This window comes from Mastomys coucha, unplaced genomic scaffold (assembly GCF_008632895.1).
Source record: "Mastomys coucha isolate ucsf_1 unplaced genomic scaffold, UCSF_Mcou_1 pScaffold21, whole genome shotgun sequence".
NCBI classification, from domain to species: domain Eukaryota; kingdom Metazoa; phylum Chordata; class Mammalia; order Rodentia; family Muridae; genus Mastomys; species Mastomys coucha.
In genome coordinates, this window is record NW_022196904.1 from 23,699,470 (window position 1) to 23,720,109 (window position 20,640).

A 20,640-nucleotide genomic window follows, 5' to 3' on the forward strand; every position below is an offset into this window, starting at 1 on the left:
AAAAAAAAAAAAAAAAAAAAAAAAAAAAGAAAGAGAGGAGGAAAAGGGAGAGAGGGAAGAGGAAGAAGAGGAGGAAGAGGAAGAGGAGGAGGAAGAGGAAGAAGAAGAGGAGGAAGAAGAAGAGGAAGAGGAGGAAGAAGAAAATGTCTGCATCATATGTGTGCTTGGTACCCATAGAGGTCCTAAGAGGGTGCTAGGTCCTCTGGAAGTTGAACTTTTGTGAGCCTCCATGTGGGTGCTGGGAACAGAACTCAGGTCCTCTGGCAGATCAGCAAGTGCTCTTAATCACTGAGCCATCTCTTCAGTCCCCTTTGTTTGAGATAAGACCTCAGTACATAGCTAGCCTGGTACTTCCTTTGATGGCATGTGAGTGTAAATTGAACAAGGATGGCCTTGAACTCACAAAGATCTGCTGCAAGTGTGTGCCACAATGCCCAGCAGAATTACTAATTATCATTTTTATCCCCATTCTGTTCAACCCAAGATCCTGTCTATTTCTGTCCAGAGGGAAAATGAGCATACACCTCAGGTCTCCTCCCTTATTTGGCCTCATTGATAACTGATCTAAAACAGCAGCGCAAAGGGCCGAGGCAGTCTTGGCGCTGTGGGTTTCCTACAAAGGCTATACAGTACTTGCTGTGCGCCACTCAGTTTTCCCCAAGGAAAGCGGTTTTGTCTTACAGATGAGGATTGAACTCAGAGGGGCGCACTGATGAGGCCCCACAGCACACTACAGTAGGAGGAGGTAGGCAGTCTGGCTAATGCAATATGCCAGGATCTGTAGCTTGCTCTTTCTTCTTCCCTTCCCACACCTAGCCATACCCTCTCCAGTTTTCTCTTGGACAAGTTGCTGTCTTTGGAGCTAATCTCCAAAGATGCAGCCCTTCATGATTAGACACCCATGTTACTTCCCACACAAAGACTTGCAACCAAGGGGGCAGGCAGCAGCTTGGCCCTCCCCTCCACTCCAGACATGGCATTCATGATTCCACATTCAAGAGCTTATCATGCAACCCCTACAGCTAGCCCCACAAACCGCAGAAGAGACACAGGCTCACCCAGCTATTCTCCATCAGCATTCCAGCCACCCAGTCCCCCAACCCTTTGCTAGTTCTGCAACACGCTGCACCATCTATACTGGCTGTTAATAACACCACGGCTTCTTCTTCCAGCTACTCAGTGGCCGCAGCCCTGCCTAGCACACTTCTCAGTCATGGCTTCCTTCTGGCACTATCTTACTCGGGACTTTCCATGGAGCTCCCTCCCTGGACTGAGGCTTCCTGGAGCAGAGGTTTTTCTGTCAGTTTTTTTTTTTTTTTTGAAACAGGGTTTCCCTGTATAGCTCTGGCTGTACTGGAACTCACTTTGTAGACCAGGCTAGCCTTTAACTTAGAGGCTAGCCTTTAACCACCTGTCTCTGCCTCCCGAGTGCTGGGATTAAAGATGGTAAACACGAATGCCTGGATGCTGGCAGACATTTTCCTGGCCCAGATTCCTGCTTTTAGCCTTGAGCTGTCACTAAGTAGCTGCCTAATAAATGTTACAGCCCAGGGGAACATGTTTGCTTGTCATAATTCCTGCTCTGAGCCTTTCTTCCCTGATGCAACAGTGTCCCCTTACCCTTCTGGAGCTGAACTTTTAGACACATATACACCACCAATGCTCAGAGCTAAGATAAGAGCAGATATGGGCTCACAGGTGGATGGATGTGAAAGCATGGCTAGATGTTATCGAACAGATTCTGGGCATACCCTTATTCCCCCAGTGTAGGACAGTACCTGGAGTCCAGTCCCTGGGCCACGTCTACTCCCAGGTAGTGTGGTTTGGGCAGGTTGGTGAGGTAGAGTAGGCTGTGGGCCTGGAAGATTCGGACTATCCCATCTGTGCATCCACAGAAGATCAACTCGTCACTGACACACAGGCAGGAAGACAAGGAGACCTGAGGGTATTTTACATGATTTTGAAATACAGCAACAGTCACCACTGAAGATGTGCCAGTATGCAGACAGAGGCATGGTTTGGGGCAAAGCTGACACAGTTATTCACAGAACAACTTAACTGTGTGTAAAAAATTTGTCAGGGATGCAGAGATGGCTCAGCAGTTAAGAGCACTTGTTGTTCTTGCAGAGGTCCTGAGTTCAAGTCACAACCACATGGTGGCTCACAACCACCTGTCACTCCAGCTCCAGAGGCTCTGATTCCCTCATCTGACCTACACAGGCACCGAAGCATAAGTGGTACACATGCACACATGCAGGCAGAACAAGCACACACATAAAATCGAAAGAAAGAAATCTGAAAAAAAGTATGTCTTCAGCAGACAATGGCAGGTCACTTGTAGTATCTGGGTTGAAGCTTAGACCCAGACACACAGACAATAAATAGGGTTGTAAGTGCCAAACTCTATACAAACTCCAGTTTCCTATAGGGATTTAATTTATGAATCATTTGGTGCTCTGTCAAAGTGTGTGTGTGTGTGTGTGTGTGTGTGTGTGTGTGTGTTATTCTTGGTTTTGTTTGTTTTTTGAGACAGAGTCTCACCACAGAGTCTGAGACAGAGTGGTATTTTTGGCAATCCTCTGGCCTTAGCCTCCCAAATGCTAGGATTAGAGTGTGCAACACCATCCCTTACCAACAAAGGGGATTTCCCTACACCAACCGTGGTGGTGACCAACTGTAATCCCAGCACTAGAAAAACTGAAGTCAAAGGATCACAAGTTTGGGGCCAGCCAGGGCTATAAAGAAACCTTGTCAACAGAAGCAAAGCAACAAAATAGCTTTTAAGTTGTTTAAGTTCTAGAAAAAAAAAGATGAAAAGAGAAGAAACTATGACTACAGAGCCGGCTCCTCAGTCACAGTGCCTCTGAGGAGGACAGGAGCTTGGTCCCCAGTGCCCACAGCAGGCAGCTCAAGACCCTTGAACTCCAGCGCCTGTGCATCCTACCCCACCTGCTGGCCTCCGCGGGCACCTGCACTTATGTGGTGACAGAGGACCAGAGTTTGGTTTCCAGCACCCACAGGGGTCAGTTCACAGCTGTCTGTAATCTAGCTCCAGCAGCTGTGACAACTGCTTCTGGCTGCTGTAGGAACCTGCACTCATTTGCACAGACACACATATACACAAGTAAAAATAAAATCATTTAAAAACCAATGCCTAAGTTCCTAGAAGATAAAATTTGGAACACTTCCATATGCTGTAAGCTTTTTTTTTTTTTTTTTTTAAATGCTGTAAGCTCTTAAGACAAGTTCTAGAGGCTGGAGAGATGGCTCAGCAGTTAAGAGCACTGACTGCTCTTCCTAAAGGTCCTGAGTTCAAATCCCAGCAACCACCTGGTGGCTCACAACCATCCGTAAGGGGATCTGATGCCCTCTTCTGGGGTGTCTGAAGACAGCTACAGTGTATTTACATATAATAAATAAATAAATCTTTAAAAAAAAAAAAGATAAGTTCTGGAGACAGTGACTGAGGCCAGCCGGGAAAATGAGTAAAAAGCGCACTGCTTCCATGGATATGCACTGCCACGAGGAAAATGAGCTTGGAGCTTGGAGTGGCTTCACAGCTTGGACTCAACTTTCAGGTACTCAGAGAAAAAAACAGTAACTGCAATTTATTAAAACACTGACCTTTAGTGTAAAGTTTTACATATTTGCACACACTTTTCTTTTTTGACAGAAAAAAAAAATAGTAGGCTCAAGATACCTTAAATTACTGAAAGAAAAAAAAAAAGACTCCTGCTAGTATCTCATGTGACTTCCTTGTCCACTTTTAGGAAGGTGGCATTTCCATTAACTTTTTTCCTGATTTACTTCTTTGTGAGGAGGAGGGGTGCTCTGGCCACAGCGTTGGCACGTGTGTAGTGAGAGGACAGTCTATGGAAGCCAGTTCTTTCCTTCCAATGAGGAGCTCGGCCTGCCAGGCTTCGAGGCTGGCACACTGACTTGCTTAGCCATCATCTTACTAGCTCAGTATTTAGTATTTGCTTTGACAGACGAGGAGAGAAGAAAACTAAGGCTCAGAAAGGGAGAGTCTACAGAGTGAGTTCCAGGACAGCCAGGGCTACACAGAGAGGGAGAACCTGTGCTGCCAGCCACTGACATGAAGTCAAGCATGGTGGTGCACACCTCAGGAGGCTGAGGCAAGAGGATCGTGAGCCCCAGGACAGACTAAACTTCACAGTGAAGGGGACCCTGTCTCAGAGAAAACACAAAACACCTCAGCCCCCTCCCCGATCAGCAACAGGTGGGAAGAGCAGTTCCCCAGCTGCCAGCCAGTGGGGAGGGAGGCGGGTACCTTCAGGTTGATCCACTTGTCCAGTACCCTCTTCTCATTGAACTGGCAGAGGAGGCCAGAGTAGGACACACAGAAGGTATTGCCTGCCATCCGGCCCCGGCCACAGGCCACGCCACAGAAGATATTGTTGTGCAACTCACCCAGGATGCCTGAGCGCCCTACCAGGGGCACTGTGCTGGTCACCTGGAAACACAGCAGGACGTGTTAGAGATTAAGATTAGGTCCTTACCTTGTGCTCAACAGGATCATAATAGGTCCCCTACTGACACAGCTGAAAAGGAGGGTTCTGTTTTTAAGAGAGTCTTTCATGTAGTGGACAAAGAAGAAAAGCAGAACCCATACTCCAAAGAGGGGCCAGGAGGCAGTGGTCCATCAGTGAGCTCTGGCCTGAGGGCAGAGTCCAGTAGGATTACTAGTCAGCACCTGGATGTCTGAGAAGCTAGGTGGGAGAGCCTGCCTCCATAGGAGCCATGAAGCTAGTATCCACAATGGGGGCAAAAACTCACCTTGGCCTCAGTAGAGGCTTCCAAGAACCAAAACCTCACATGCCGATTCCCAACGGTGACAAAATAGCTGCTGTCCTCAGAGAAGGAGAGGGCGATGACTCTACATGACACCTTGTTGGAAGCCACCACAATGTCTTTCTGGAAGAGTAGGCACAGAGCAGCTCACAGCACCACCCATCTCCATACCGGGCTATCCTTGCTCTTTCTCCCATTTTTCTTGGACCTGGCAGTCCTAACCTAGGCTAGGTTTCCCTAAACTCTGGGGAAAACTGCAACTCTGGTCATTCCTAGTCCCCAGAAGAGCAGACAGAGAAAGGTCCCAGGGAAGAGTAAGTGTCAAAATCACACCAAGGGCCAAGCTCTGCAGACACATGTTGGGAATGATAACAGCTGGAGGTAAGGACCACACAATCTATGGCTACCACACAAAGGGCTGTTGCTCTGGGCCCTGCCCTGAGCCCCTCATAGAATAAGCTGTGGACTCCAGCTCACTAGGGAAGTGTTCCTCCACCCTGCTAGGCTGTGCTCAAAGTCACATGGTGGGTTAGAAGCAGAACCAGGACTTCAAGCCTTGCTACAGCTGTGCCAAAGCCCAGCCTTAGAGTGCATGTCAGGGAGCTGCAGCTCACACACCGAGGTAGATGCTAGGAAAACCATTTTACAGCTGAGGAAATAGTCAAGGCACTTGTCCACAGCCATAGCTACTCAACATAAACATAATACTTGTCATAACCATGCAGCATGGGTCCCCATCTGTTCCCTATACCAACATAGACATGATGGCCGAAACTCTGCCTTGCCACCAGGTGACCTTGGGGACAGAAGCCTCACCATAAGCATGGTGCAACAGCAGGCAATAGGCTCCCTGCCTGCCCACATGCCCACTTGGTTCTCACCTTCCAGTCCCAAACGTTGAGGACCATGTCATGCTGGTAGCCCATGGACACGATGTGCTTCATATTGGGGGAGAAGGCCACACAGGCCACACCATACTTGTGGCCCAGCATCTCTGCCACCTGAGTCTTCTCCTCCACGTCCCAGATGCGTACAGCTGGTCGGTGCCCGTTCTGGGAGGGGGGGAGGCCATTACTATTACTGTACTATGTATAAGGCAGGGTGTGATGGTTCTTATGGCACAGGGAGTGACACTACTAGGAGGTGTGACCTTGTTGGAGTAGGGGTGTCACTGTGGGTGTGGACTTTAAGACCCCCATCCTAGCTGCCTGGAAGCCAGTCTTCTCCTAGCAGCCTTCAGATGAGGATGTAGAACTCTCAGCTCCTCCTGCACCATGCCTGCCTGGATGCGGCCATGCCCCCACCTTGATGATGATGGACTGAACCTCTGAACCTGTAAGCCAGCTCCAATTAAATGTTGTCCTTATAGGAATTGCCTTGGTCATGGTGTCTGTTTACAGCAATAAAAACCTAACTAAGACACAGGCAGGGCTAGAAGGGCTGTTTAAGCTGAAGTTGGCACTGCTATAACTTGTTCCCAAAAGCCACCTCCCCTATTTGCCACAGGGATTTTCTAAACTCAGGAGCCATTTCAGCGATTCCCAAGCCTGGGGAAGCAGAAGGACTGGCTCCCGGGCCTTTCCCACATGCTCAGTCAAGACTCACCTCTCCTGTCACTATGTACTTCCCATCTGGGGAGAAGGCCAGAGCACTCAGGGACTTCCTGGGGACAAGCAAAGGGGTCGTCACTGGTTCCACCAAGCACTGTGCCCTTGCCATCCTACCCACTCCTGGTCCCCAAGGCTGGGGAAGGACCCAGAGAAACAGGTGCCAGCAGCTCCTACACAGCCGCTACAGCCTGTGTGCCCAGCATGGCACGCAACAAAAGCAAAGATCTTCTCCTCCCTCAGTACCAAACCCAAACACTGCAGACCTAGAATCGAGGTTCTGCTGCCTTCCCTCAGTGTGGAGTGAGCTATCCAGGACCTTATCCATCTCTAACATAGCCCTGAAACTCAGGTGCCGGAGAGATGGTACAGACTTGGCCTAATGAGGAGGGGTGCTCATGGGTGTGCCCTGGTAGACAGGGCACAGGATAGCTCACTGAGTGCTCTTCAAACCCCAACAACTAAACTGTTTTTTTTTTTGGTTTTTTTTTGAGACATGGTTTCTCTGTGTCGAAACTTAGCTGTCCTGGAACTCACTCTGTAGACCAGGCTGGCCTCGAACTCAGAAATCTGCCTAACTCTGCCTCCCAGGCGCTGGGATTAAAGGTGTGCACCACCACTGCCCAGCAACTAAACTGTTTTTAATACTCTGTGTGTGCACGGATTCATGTGGAGGTCAGAGGTCGGTCTTCAGTGTGGTTCCTCAGAAGCTATCTGCCTTATTTTCTCGAGACAAGGTCCCTCACTAGGACCCAGGGCTCACCAGTTAGGCTAGGCTGGCTGGCTAATGAGCCTCCCAGGGATTCCCATCTCTACCTTTCTCACACTGGGAATGTAAGCACCTCACCATACATAACTATTTATGTTGGTCCTGAGGACTGGATTTAGGCCCTCATGCTTGTATAGAAAGGACTTCACACACAGAGCTATCTCTCCAGCCAGTCTCTGATACTCTTAACTAGCCTGAACATGGATTGACTGGTGGGCCTTTTGGAAGCAAGTCCAAGCCCAGACTGTACAGCTTTAGCTCCTCCTTAGTTTGAATCTTGTTTTTACACTTTGTTTTTGTTACATGATCTCATTGTATAGCTCAGGTCTTACTTCACAATCCTCCTGCCTCAGCACCCTAAGTGCTGGAATTACAGGCTTGTGTACCACCCACCTGGCTTCTATGTGAGTCTGACAAGCACACAGATGATCTACCATCATCCTGGCCATCTAGTGACTTCTCTTTACAGTCCATGTGACATCCAGCTTCCTCCCTAACACGCAAAGGGTGGTGCGGCTTCTGTTGGAGCCTCCCTTTCCCCTTCTTGCGTCCCTGCACCTAGCACTTGGGCCCAAGACTACTCTGCTGTTACTTGACTCTTCATCTCTGTTGCACCTCTGCCCTTGCTAGTGTTCCTGTACATGAGAATCATTACTTCTGTTTGGTCTCAAACTCAGGGAGGCCTTCCAATATAGCTTTCCCTGTTCTCTTCCCTAACACCCCTGCAGGCATTTTTTCTCTCATAATCAGCTAGTAATCTGCTGGTGGGTTTATGGTCTGTCTCCCATGTGGTCCTGAACTCTGAAGGGCAGATCCTTGTCTCTGCTCACTCCTATGTCACCAACATCTGGAACAGTACTTAGCACAAAGCAGGTCCTGTGAACATGGCTGAGGGAGTGAGTCACCACCCATGAACACTTCCAGGCTCTGAGGGGAAGGCGATTTGGGCCAGCACCCTGGTCCCCTAACCCTATCCCATGCCCGGTCCCAGCCTACCTGGTCGTGTTAAATATATGTTGCTGCTTATTCTCCTTGGGGTTCAAGACCACCACCACACAGCTGGGGAAAAAAAGAAAACAAGTCTAAACTGGGGCTTGAGAGAAGTAAAAACCCACATGTCAATAAGGCTCCCCCTGGTTTTGTTGCTGGTTTTTGTCTTATCATGTAGCCTAGGCTGGCTCCGAACTCTTCCTGCCTCTGGCTCCTGTGCCACGAAGCTTTTGTTTTTTGGTGGTACTGAGGATGGATCCCACGGTCTTAAATGTGCTATGCAAACACCCTATGACTGAGCTGCACCCCCAGCTTTTATAAGGCTTCTTGTGGGCAGACAATTCTCAACGCTGAGAAATCCTGGGCACTTGTAAATATTAATGCATTCTTAAACAAATACAAGCACATCCTTTGTGGGGACTACTCTGGCAGGTCCTAGGCCTACACAGACCTTGTGGCTATAACTGTCTTAAATCCTCACAGCTGCCAGGTGAGGCTGGGAGCTTGGCATCTCATTTATTTATATCTCATTTAGAGGACTGAAGGCCAGAGAGGGGGAGTTCTTTGCACAGGCCACCCAGAGGTTCAGAAATGGAGTGGAGATGTGAATGTGTGTCAGCTGGATTTAAGAGCTCAGCCTGTCCTCAATCTCAGCCTGTTCCCAAGGTCTCATTAATAGACAGCATTTGTTACTATGAATCCACCCAACCCTATCCTGCTTGGGGAGGAGAAGCAGCTCTTTCACTGCCTAAATAGTGCTGGGCTAGACAAGGATCTCTGGACTAAACCGGATCTCCTTCAATTCTCTTACCTACCCAAATGGAGAGTATTCCTAGGGAGAAGCAGAGGCGATAAGAAGAGCATATGCAGACAAGCCTGACCTGTGTTTGGGTTTTAGCTACTTGAGTTTCCCATAACTGCTACCACCTCACATTTGATTAAACGGCTATCTATGTACTGCCTTGCCGGGAACTACTCTTGACTCAGATGGGCCTGTGGAGTTCCCTTCACAGCCCTCACAGGGAGCAGCCTTCTACAGATGGAAAAGCCAAGGCCCAGAGACATGCACCAGTGACTTCAACTCCAAATCCCTCACCAGTGACCAGTCGCTGAAGCCCACACATGTGCTTACCCTGCTAAGTAGGCCACATGGCCTGTACCAGGGTCACAGGTTAGCCCGCTGCTGTTCTGAGCTGTGATGCCAAGCACCTTCTCAAGTGTCACCTGAAAAGACAAGGGCTGTCAGAAAAATATTTGCTCCAGGAGCTTCCACATGGTACAGCCACCTCAGCCATGAGTCTTAATTCTTGCTGCATTCCACACGCTCGGGGCTTCTGAAGTCATGCTGGTTACTAGCAACTAGCACTTGACCTTTGACAGCATTCCCCTGCCTGCTGCAAGAGGAACAAGTGCTAGCCAGGAAGAAGCTGGGCCTGCAGGGCAGGAAGAATGCCTGGTGACAAGGTGACCTCTGACTACTCATCAAAGGATGCTGTGGATGAACGACCTAAATCCTGACAATCTGTGGAGAAGAACGTGTCACAGCCACCCTTATTTATAGACAAGCCAGATGGTCCGGCCGCTGGAGAGAGCACGGCTGGAGTGCAAACCAAGGCACTGAAGTTCCAAGGCCAGCACTTCAGGCCACTCAGGGCAGACACAGCACTGAGCAAAAGCAGTGTTTCCTCAGCAAATTCAGTCTCGTGTTTCCAACAAGTAGAGAAACAAGTCATCCTAAAAAAAAATGTTTTAACAGGTTGACAATACAGCCCAATAACAGAATGCTTGCCTAGTGCCTTGGGTTTGAGTCCCAGCACTGAAAAAAGAAAAGGAAAAAAAAATTTTTTTTAAATTTTGAGACAAGGTCTATTTGTGTAGTCCCCGCTGTTCTGGAACTCACTATGTAGACCAAGATGGCATCAAATGCACAGAGCTTGACCTGCCTCTGCCTCCTGAGTGCCCACCTAAAAGATTTTTTTTTTAATCTCACAATAAAATGTATGTGCCACAACTCCACCGCGGTTGCTAAAACAATAGATAAGAAACTACAGACTAACAGCATTGTGATACTCTCATATGTTAAACACACTGGTTTATAACTAACTACTGTAGAGAACACCATTCTTAGTAGCCAGTAGCTGGCCTTTTGGCTACTTTGTGAGTTCCTTTTTCTTCCACCTTTCTAACTCCCTAATACCCAGGTGGAAGAGAAAAAGAGGTTAGAGGGGAAAGGGAGATATTACTAGACTACTTCCTGCTGATTAGAGGCATCAAGTTCCTTGGGGCACCGGGCAGTGGTGGCGCACGCCTTTAATCCCAGCACTTGGGAGGCAGTGGCAGGCAGATTTCTGAGTTTGAGGCCAGCCCAGTCTACAGAGTGAGTTCCAGGAAAGCAAGTTTGATCTTCACTGTCAGGACATCTAGTTTCTTCTTTTTGTCTCTGTGGACAGGACTGCTTGACAAACTGCAACAACCACCCATAACCAGCAGCAACCAACTTCATCCAACCAACAACGGGCCAACCAGCCCCTTCTATCAGGGCTCTAGCACTTATATATCCTCTGAGAAGTTACCAGAATTCTGAATGTCACACACTTGCACAAACTATCTGCCGCTTTCAAAACCAGGCCCCGCTGTTGCAAACAATCTGAAGCATCCCATATCCCACACCTAGGAGTGAAACAAAACTATTCCTACAACATTTCTGAGTTTTTAAAGAAACCAAAAACTTTCACCACACTTCTCAAGTCCAGTCACTGGCCTCAGCATTGACAAGCAAACACAGGAATGTAAGTGCTAATGTTACCAAGTTCTTATCACAATCAGACCCTGTGCTCAGCCTCTGAGTAGGGGGCTTCTTAACACTCATGGCAGCCCTAAGATACAACCACCACTGTCACCTTCCAGATGAGCAAACAGAGCCTCCGAGCAGCTACACACCTGGAAAGACCAACAGCCAGGATTCTGGCACAGACAATCAGGCAACAGCACTCATGGTTACTTAGTTTTCCTGGGCTTTAGTGTAACCAGGCATTTTTAGAATACAGCTTTTGCAAGCCAGATGGTCTCTGGGATGTGCTTGTCAAATGAGAAACATAAATGACCTAACCCAAAGCGCAGTAACAGCCAGGCAGTGGTGGCGCACGCCTTTAATCCCAGCACTTGGGAGGCAGAGGCAGGCGGATTTCTGAGTTCGAGGCCAGTCTGGTCTACAGAGTGAGTTCCAGGACAGCCAGGGCTATACAGAGAAACCCTGTCTCGAAAAAAACAAAACAAAAGTTTCCAAAGCGCAGTAACAACAGTGCTGACTAACACTAACAGGGCACCTGCAATATGCCTGCCAGGTGTTGTTCTGAGGCTTAAGCTATGGGAAACCACAGAATCTCATAGGTACCTGTTCTGGTAAATCTCCAACCCAAATAAGCCCAGGCAATGAAAACACAACTCAATTAATATGAATACAAGCTGTGCACCTTGATCGGGCAGATCTACAACTACACTACCACCTTCCCCATCAACGAGACCCCTTATAACTTGCGATTTCTCCAGGCCATGTGCTTCTGCTCTGCTTTCCTTCCATCTTCTCCTCTGTTGTCTCCTCTCTCTCTCCTTCTCTCCCCAAAACCTTCAGCTCCACCTTCTCCTCTTTCTCCACCCAATCACCGGCTTTAGCCTTTATTTTATCAATTAAGGTGGGAAGAAGGTTTACAGGAAATCACCTGAGTGCTGACCCATTCCTTCTTCAAAGCCCCTCATATGTGAATGGAATTAACATCAAATATAATTAGCCCCAGGGCTATCTGCAACAGGTACCCTATGAAGAGGCCACCCATGTGAGATTTGAGTGCTTGTGAGAAAACTCCAAGAAACTAAGACAAGAATCTCATGATCTCAGTTTCTTCAAAAACATAGAACTGACTGTTCCTGGGTTGTGCTTTGTGCCCCTCCAGGTGAAGCAGATAGGAGCGAGTCTACTTCAGATTATTCATTACACTAAATATTATTTCTTTTCTTTTCTTTTTCTCTTCTTTTTTTTTTTTTTTTTTTTTTTTTTTTTTTTTTTTAGACAGGGTTTCTCTGTATAGCTCTGACTGTCCTGGAACTCACTCTGTAGACCAGGCTGGCCTCGAACTCAGAAATGCGCCTGCCTCTGCCTCCCAAGTGCTGGGATTAAAGGCATGCGCCACCACTGCCTGGCTATATTATTTCTTTATATGCCTCAATAGAAAAACATGCTTTTGCCATGTGTGTCACTTGTCCCTGTGACTGCAGTACACTTTACTCATGTGACTCCTCTTAACTCTCAAGAGTACAAACTGTCTGATGCTCAGACTAAAATTGGCTATTACACGAGACTTTAGCTTGCCTCTGACTCCATTCTCCCAGGTCCTGCTGCCTCTGGAGTAGCCAACAGGTTAGCAGGTAAAAGCCCTTGGGGGTCAAAGCTTACTCTGGGGGAGTGAACTCTCAAAAGTTGACTTCAGCCAGCCTGGTCTACACAGCCAGTTCCAGGTCAGCCAAGGCTACACAGAGAAACCCTGACCGCCCCCCCCAAAAGTTTTACTAATAGCATTCCTTCTACCTAAACTCATTTCTTTCTGTGACTCAAATTTTGTGGAAGTGTTTTGTACAACCTCCTCCCCAGGTAGCAATGCTAAGATTTTTACATTCTCCATAATTTTAAGCCGTAAATAGAATAAAAATCAGTTCCAGTGAAGGAACAGGAAAGAAATCAGGAACAGAAAAAGGAAGGGAGCCTAGAAATGCTGAGCAAATAAATCTTAAAAGACCCAGGGGAGCCCGGGCCAGCACTCTGCAGACAGAAAGGTAGGTCTGTACGCTCATGACTAACCTCCTGGTCTACAGAATGAATTCTAGGACAGTCAGAGCTACACAAAGGAAACCTATCTCGAAAGGAAAAACAAACAAACAATATACAACAACAACAACAACAACAACAGGAACAAACCCCGGGGGGAAAAGGGACCTGGAAGTGCACACCTTACCCTGAGGCGCCACAGAGGAGGCGGGGCAAGAGCCAACAGCCCACCCTCCGGTTCAGACTCGGGTAAGGAAGGTACTCTGGTAAGGAAGGTACTCTTGTTGCTGTTGTGGTGCCCAGCCCTATTCCAATAAAATCAAAGAAACAATAAAAGCAAAGGAACGCTGGAATGACGTGGATCTTATGTCTTAGGTCACTGAACAGTAAAGGGAGACTAGGGATGATTTGTGAACGCAAAACATTTCCCGGGAGTTAGAACTAAAATAAAGCAATGTGCCAACTCTGGGCGGAGCCAGAGAGATGGGCGGCACCAAACGCCGAAGCCAGCGCGGACATAGGGGGGCAGCCTTGGCCAAGGGGGCGGGGCTTCCGGACCAGGAGGGCCTGGGAAGCCGCCCGAGGCGACGAGTAAAAAAGTGATGGGAGGGGCCGAGGCCCTGAGGCGGGACCAAGGGGGCCCGAGAAGCTCGGAGTTGGGTAAACAGGACGACCAGCCTCTCACCCGGTTCTGCACTGTGTCCTCGGGAGCCGTCGCAAGTCGCGTTCGCCGCCGGAGGCAGAGCGGTGTGGCAGGAGGCGGGGAGGACTGGTTTCTCCGCGCCGGAACTCCCGCCATGACAGAGGACAGCTTTTCTATCGTGTCACTCCGCGCGTAACCTCCGGCTGCTAAGGCAGCCATCATGCTAAGGGAGAACAGCGTCCGTTACGCTTAACAGCCGCCTGCAGCCAGCACCCACTCGAATAGCGAATGGCCGCGGGAAAGCCGGCGCCGGCGCCCATTGGACGCAGCCGGCAGCCCGTCTGGCCAATCACGAGGCTGCCGAGCGGGCTCATTGACCAATGGGAGATAAGAGGCGGGGCTGAGGGAGGGTGGGGCCACGGCCTGTCTAGTTCACTGCCTACCGAGCCTTGTAGCGTTTCTTTCCTCACCTGGGCTTTCTCTATTCATAGACACACAGCTTTTTAACGTTGATGAAGCTAAGACCTCAGCCTGTCTTTTGCCACATTCCCGGGAGATTATTCAAACTGTACCAGTCTCTCGGATATAGGGGTAGGGTGGAGCCAGAGAGCCGTGGGCTTGGGGTCGGGAACACCACTGCCCTACTCCTGTCTATGCAAATAGTGAGGATTAGGATAGGGAAGGCTGTAGCCACTTGTTCTCCATCCGGTGATTGGGGCGTAGCCGCGGTAGCACGAGGAACATTTTGTACGCATGCGCTCCGTTTTCCTCATCACGTGTTGCAGTGTTGCTCCTCGGTGGGGTGACGTGAGGCGGATTGCTCGGGCGGGACAGGGTTCGGGATAGGACAGCTACACATAAGTACAGCGGGACTCCGACACTGCGGGGCGCCTGGGCTCGGACAACTGGCCTGGGAGATTTGACAAGTGAGCGCAAGCATGGGGCGTCGCCCTGGGAGGGGCAGGGCTTGCTCCAACTTTTGAGTCTTGGGGCTACAGCTATAAAGCTGCTGGTGTAGATTGCTACCTTAGGAGTGGAAGGGTGAGAGGGATTTGCAGACACATCATTCTCCCTGTTCATCTCCTGGTTTGTTTTTCTCTTTAACCCATTCTCTGGGGTATCACAGGTTGAGATATGCAACGTTGTCTCCACCACTAGAATATGCATTGGTTTAAGGGTGTCAGGTCCCTTGGAGCTGGAGTTAGATAGTTGTGAGCTGCCATGTGCGTATGCTGGGAATTGAACCCAGGTCCTTTGGAAGAGCTCTGAAGCCAACAAATTTTATCTCATTTCCTGTTATTCCTAGGTCGCTAGACTAGTGCCTAACACATGCTGTTGTCCATCAAATGTTTGTTGGAAGGGTTTGGGAATCGCCCCACATACCGCTCAGAAACTGATCTCAGTTAAACAGGGCTGGTTTATTGACCACACACACCCTGAGACTGATTGATCACTCAGACTCGGGAGCTGGAAGCTACAACCTTGAACATTTTTCCCGGGCCAGCTTATATAGGGGCGGAGGGGGGGGGAAGCATAATGATCTGATAAGTAGATGCAGAGAGGACTGCAGTGTGGTTGGCCCTTTTCCAAGTTTTTTTAGTAGTTAAGACATAACAGTTCAGGGCTGGAGAGATGGCTCAGCGGTTAAGAGCAATGACTACGTTTCCAGAGGTCCTGAGTTCAAATCCCAGCAACTACATGGTAGCTCACAACCATCTGTAATGAGATCTGATGCCCTCTTCTGGTGTGTCTGAAGACAGTAATGGTGTACTCACATATATACAATAAATAAATAAATAAATAAATAAATAAATAAATAAAAAGACATAACAGTTCAGGCTGACCTCTGTTGATGGGTCCTGAGTAAAGACTGCAGTTGGGGAATTCAGGGTGCTTTGTTTTGTCTGACTTGTAAGTTTTCGGATAGCCCAGGATGACCTTGAACTCATGAAATTAAAAATAACTTTAAACTCAGTGGCTAGAGACATGACTCAGCAGTTAAGAGCACTGCGTGTTCTTCCAAAGGACCTGGGTTCAATTCCCAGCACACACACATGGCAGCTCACAACTGTCTGTAACTCCAGCTCCAAGGGATATGACACCCTCACACCAATGCACATAAAATTAAGTAAATTGTAAAAAAAATAATTTTAAACTCTTTAAAAATATATATTGGCTGGACAGTGGTGATACACGCCTGTAATCCCAGCACTAGGGAGGCAGAGGCAAGCAGATTTTGAGGTCAAGGTCAGCCTAGTCTACAGAGTGAGTTCTGGAACAACCAGGGCTACATAAAGAAATCCTGTATTGAAAAATACCAAAAAAGAAAAATTATGATTACATGCCACAGATGTGCATCTTATGCTGGCAGAGGCCAGCAGAGGACATTGGGTATCCTAGAGCTAGAAGAGGTAGCTGGAAGCTGTGTATGACATGAATGCTGGGACCTGAACACTGGTCCTTCTCATGACTGGTACAAGCTTAGTGCAAGCTCCGAGATCTGTGTTCAGTCCTTGGAATCCATAGTGGAAGAGAAGAACTGACTCCTGAAAGTTGCCCTCCGATCTTCACACATGTGGACATGTATGGAATGTGCCTGTCCACCTACATTCCTTTCCCCAACATTAATAATACTAAAATAATTTTTTTTAAAAGGAAAGAAGAGCCAGGTGTGGTAGCGCATATCCTTAATTAATCCCAGCACTCAGGAGGCAGGGGCAAGTGGATCTCTGTGAGTTTGAGACCAGCCTCATCTACAGACCATATTCCAGGACAGCCAGGACTACCTAGACAGACCCTGTTTCAACTACTACTACCATCACTACCCCGAAAAAGACTGGAAAAAATATTACCCAAAGAAGTTCAAAAGTAGGCCTCATGCCAAGAAGCACAGGAAACGAAACACAATGAGAAAGGGCTTCTGGGAAGTAAGTTGTAAGCTTGCATGGGAGCCAAAAAGAACACTCATTAGTCCTTCTTAGGTCCTTTTGGGATGTGTTCCAGGGGCTTATTGTTAAGGAGTTACATCTTCTGAACAGTCACAAAGTCCTGAACTAACTAACAATGGCTTAAGCAAGTTATGAAGTCCATGGAACCAACCACATGAAGTTACACCGTAGTCACAAACGCCCCAAGCTCTGGCTAACTACAGCCCAGACATAGACCTTGCTTATGCTGTGTGCTGTGTAGATCTTTGGATTCCAGCTCTACAGTCTCTTAGTTGGGGACTCAGCTTGGAGGAGCTGTCCCTACTTGGACCTTCTGGTCTTTCAGGGGAGGCAAAGGTAGATTTCTGTGGCTCAGCAGTAAAGAGCATTGTCTGCCCCGCCAAAGGCCTACCCTTGGAAGAGACCTACCGAGTCACTCCTGGGAGATTGTATGTGAAGGAACAGCCCAGAATGCTGGAACTCATGTTCTTCAGGCACAGCAACTCCGTATAGTGAGCAGCTCATTGATAGTGTAGAGCTGAACACCCTTCATGTGGGGAGAGGCTGTGCAACTCACCACAGGATTTTGCTTATCTTTAAGATTTATTTTTAATTCTTTGTGTGTGTTGTATATGCATGTGACGGCAGGTATCTAGGAAGACAGATGTGACCCTCCTACAGCTGAGGGCTGGTTCTGTCAGACCTTGCCTTGCCACATAGCCACGCCTTTCTCCAAGTTCCTGTTATGCCGGAAATCCCGCCTCCAGAGACTGAAGATGAAGCTGCCAATTGGGCCAAGAGTTGCTGACGGACTTGGGGGAGGGGTTTTGCTCTACCTACCTACCTGTTGGTAACAAGGAGAGTTCGAATAATGATGGCGGACTGAAAGCACACAATGTCTTGGCCTCATTTTTTCAAACCCTTTCCCACATTCCGGTACCCTTAATATTTTCAGGCCCTGACTCCCATTCCAGAAGACCCTTTCGTATGTGTGGCTGCAGGCGGCTACAGACAGAGACATTAGATCCTCCTGGAGTTACAGGTAGCTGTAAGTCTCCTGGGGGTGGGTACTGGGAACCAAACTTGAAGTCAAGTCCTCTGTAAAAACAAGTGTGCCTTCTTGCCTATTGAGCCATGTCTCCTCTTCTCTTGTATGAAACAAGAGCAGAGGTCAGGTCGGCATAACAGCACTGGTGTAGCAGTTCCCGCATCATCCATGATGAGGGGTTCTCTCCTGCTCAGTCATCCTTAGCCCCTGGCTCCAAGATGGCTTCCAGTGCCCCAGGTCCCATTCCCTTGGCATTCCTGAGAGGGAGGAAACTCAAAAAAGATCTCAACTCTAAACTTAGCCAGCTCACTTTACAAAGCCTTCCCAGGAACCTCATTCATTGGTTGCCTTGTCATTATTGGTCCCCAACAACTGCAAAAGAAGCCGGAGTGTGGTCTTCTAGCTATACACTTAACCACCCAGAAGAAATCACTAATTATGTTATTAAAACCTTGAGAGGATGCTGTTCTGTCCTCTCAATGTGGCCAACCAGGCTAACATACATGATGGGAAGGTGAACACTTGTCCAGTTAATGTAGGTGTCCAGAGGGAGAGCCCAGCATCATGGATGCTGGTACCTAGAGGAATACAAGAGAAAAAGACCAGAACTAGTTGCAAGAGAGGGTTTGTCATGCTAATCATTTTTTCTTTGTTCTCTGAAGCATTCTGATTCTGCTGGAGTATCCTGTCTCAGTTCTGCATCCTACACTACAGGAAACAGTACACTGGCCAGAAGAACGTGATTGTCTGACTCACCTGGGATAGATGCTAATGACCTCAAAGTTGGACTTCTGTTAGGAAGGAAAAAGAGGGTAGCTATTGGAGTAGTTTGCTAGCAGGTTCTGTTCAGGGAGGGAAGGGGTGTTGCATCAGCAGGTCTTATGTCTATGTCCAGGAAGCATGGGGCTAGTGAGGACATTTGGCTCCCAGATGGAGGCTGAAGGGACTGCGACATTCAGCCTCCCTGGCTGTGTGCCTGGTGTTCTGTTGTGTGTGCCAACAGTGTCTCTGAGTCAGCCCTTTCATCCTTTTTACCCGTAGTCCCTGCGCTGTGCAGCTTTTGTAAGAGAAGTCCTGTCCTGTCACCTTCCCACTGACTTCCTCACTTTTAATCTTTTTAGGTTTTCACGTTTCCTTCCCATAGTTCCTCTGGTTGGTTGATGTAGTTTTTTATAGATTTATTTATTTTATGTATATGTATATGTATATGTATATGGCATCAATTCCAGTATAGATAGTTGTGAGCCACCATGTGGTTGCTGGGAATTGAACTCAGGACCTCTGGAAGAACAGTCAGTGCTCTTAACCGCTGAGCTATCTCTCCAGCCCTGGTTGATGTAGTTTTTTCATACAGGGACTCTCTATATAACCCATACTGGCCTGTAACTTGCTGTGTAGCTTAGGTTAGTCTCAAGACTGCAATCCTCCTGCTTTTGCCACACATATTCTGGAATTACAGTCGTATGGCACCATGCCCCAATGCCTATGGTTTCTTTGTGTAAATATAAGCAAATGACTGTACATTCTTATTTCTCTTTGATTATAGTATTACCTTTTAAAAATGTATGTATGTGTTAGTATGTATATATGCCACATGTGTGCATGTGCCCACAGAGGGCAAAAGAGGACACAGAATCCCCTGGAACAAGAGTTACAGGCAGGTGTGAGCCACCTTGATGTGGGTGCTGAGAACCCAACTTCAGTCCTCTGCAAGAGCAGCAAATGCTCCTACCATCTTTCCAATTCTTACCATGCATGCACGCACAGCAGACAGTTATGTTTGCTGTTTCTTGCATTAGGACAGGATCTGATTATGTAGCCCTCTCTGATATGACCTGGAACTCACGGAAATCTGCTCCCACCTGCTGAGGCTAAAGGCATGCCCCACCATTACACTAGTTTTCCATTCCTGGTGTCATTTCTCTTCTATGTGTCATTGTTTAATACTGAAAATTGATCAATTCGAAGAAAAACATTAAAGAAATGAGAGTGTGCCAGACAGTGGTGGCGAGTGCCTTTAATCCCAGCACTTGGAAGGCAGAGGCAGGTGGATTTCTGAGTTCGAGGCCAGCCTGGTCTACAGAGTGAGTTCCAGGACAGCCAGGGCTACACAGAGAAACCCTGTCTCAAAAAAACAAAAAAACAAAAAACTGCCACGCACAGTCTGCGTGACAGCAGTTTTATGAGGCAAAAAGCTTCAGAGAAGCCAGTTTCCTGCAATGTACCTTGACTGATGTACCTTGACCACTGTGCCACCCGACTTTTCTCTCCTCTTTGTATTGACTATAAAAACCTGACACCATATTTGAGAATTACATTCAGATCCTGCACTTCCTTGTGTTGTGTCTGTCATTTCTTCGTGGACCTCTTGCTGATCTGACCGGAATCCTGTTTCTCCCAAGGGTGGAGGGACCGAGACTGGCTGGCCTGCAGCAAAAAAACAAAAAAAGATCTTTGTAGATGGGTGCCTGTGTGAATGATCTGGTGCTATGTAGCAAACTAGTTCCATTTCTACTGATAAACATTTAATGCCTCAGAGTTTCTGGCAGCTCCCGGAGAATGAACTGCCAGGACTTAGTCATGTGGAAAGCAGGAAGCTGAGCGCTCAGCCCTCTTGCCTCAGCCTACTGAGTGCTGGGATCACAGGCTTGTGCCACCAAGCCCGTGCTAACACTATTTTAAAACCAGAAACCAATACAGTAACCATTCTTAGAAATATTGATCTCTCTCGCTTTCTCTCAATTTGTGTGTGTGTGTGTGTGTGTGTGTGTGTGTGTGTGTGTGTGTGCTTGTACACACACACAGGTGCAGGTGCTAGAGGTCAACATCCTCTTCTATTAGGAGTCCTCTTCTATTACTTCTCATCCCCTGCCCCCAGCTCCAATTTTTGAGACAGAGTCTCTGTGAACCTAGAGTTCACCACTTTGGTGACACTGGCTGGCCAGCAAGCTCAATGGATCCACCTGTCTCCATCTCCCAGCACTGGGGTTCCAGCTGTGCTCTGCCATCCCCTATTATGTAGGTG

General features: G+C 48.1%; 1 protein-coding gene and 1 long non-coding RNA gene across 3 annotated transcripts in view; one reads left to right on the top strand and one right to left on the bottom strand.

Moving 5' to 3' along the window:
* Positions 1-13,942, bottom strand: part of Wdr62 (WD repeat domain 62) — a 41,622-nt gene extending 27,680 nt beyond the window's left edge. Inside the window, exons 1-8 of one of the 2 annotated variants that reach the window (XR_004122962.1) lie at positions 13,683-13,862; positions 9,311-9,402; positions 8,185-8,247; positions 6,418-6,475; positions 5,694-5,864; positions 4,798-4,935; positions 4,292-4,474; positions 1,779-1,939 (exon numbers count right to left, since the gene is read on the bottom strand). Coding sequence is in view for 1 of the 2 variants with exons in the window: in XM_031386054.1 (XP_031241914.1) it covers positions 1,779-1,939; positions 4,292-4,474; positions 4,798-4,935; positions 5,694-5,864; positions 6,418-6,475; positions 8,185-8,247; positions 9,311-9,402; positions 13,683-13,862 (1,046 nt within the window). In the remaining variant the exon portion in view is untranslated. Of the gene's footprint in view, positions 1-1,778; positions 1,940-4,291; positions 4,475-4,797; positions 4,936-5,693; positions 5,865-6,417; positions 6,476-8,184; positions 8,248-9,310; positions 9,403-13,682 lie in introns of both variants that reach the window. The other variant, XM_031386054.1, reaches the window with a different exon arrangement.
* Positions 13,943-14,035: 93 nt separating this feature from the next.
* On the top strand, positions 14,036-19,594 carry LOC116100438. The gene is made up of 3 exons (XR_004122576.1): positions 14,036-14,566; positions 17,523-17,609; positions 18,278-19,594. It is a non-coding gene; the product is annotated as an uncharacterized LOC116100438 (long non-coding RNA).
* Positions 19,595-20,640: the final 1,046 nt, after the last annotated feature.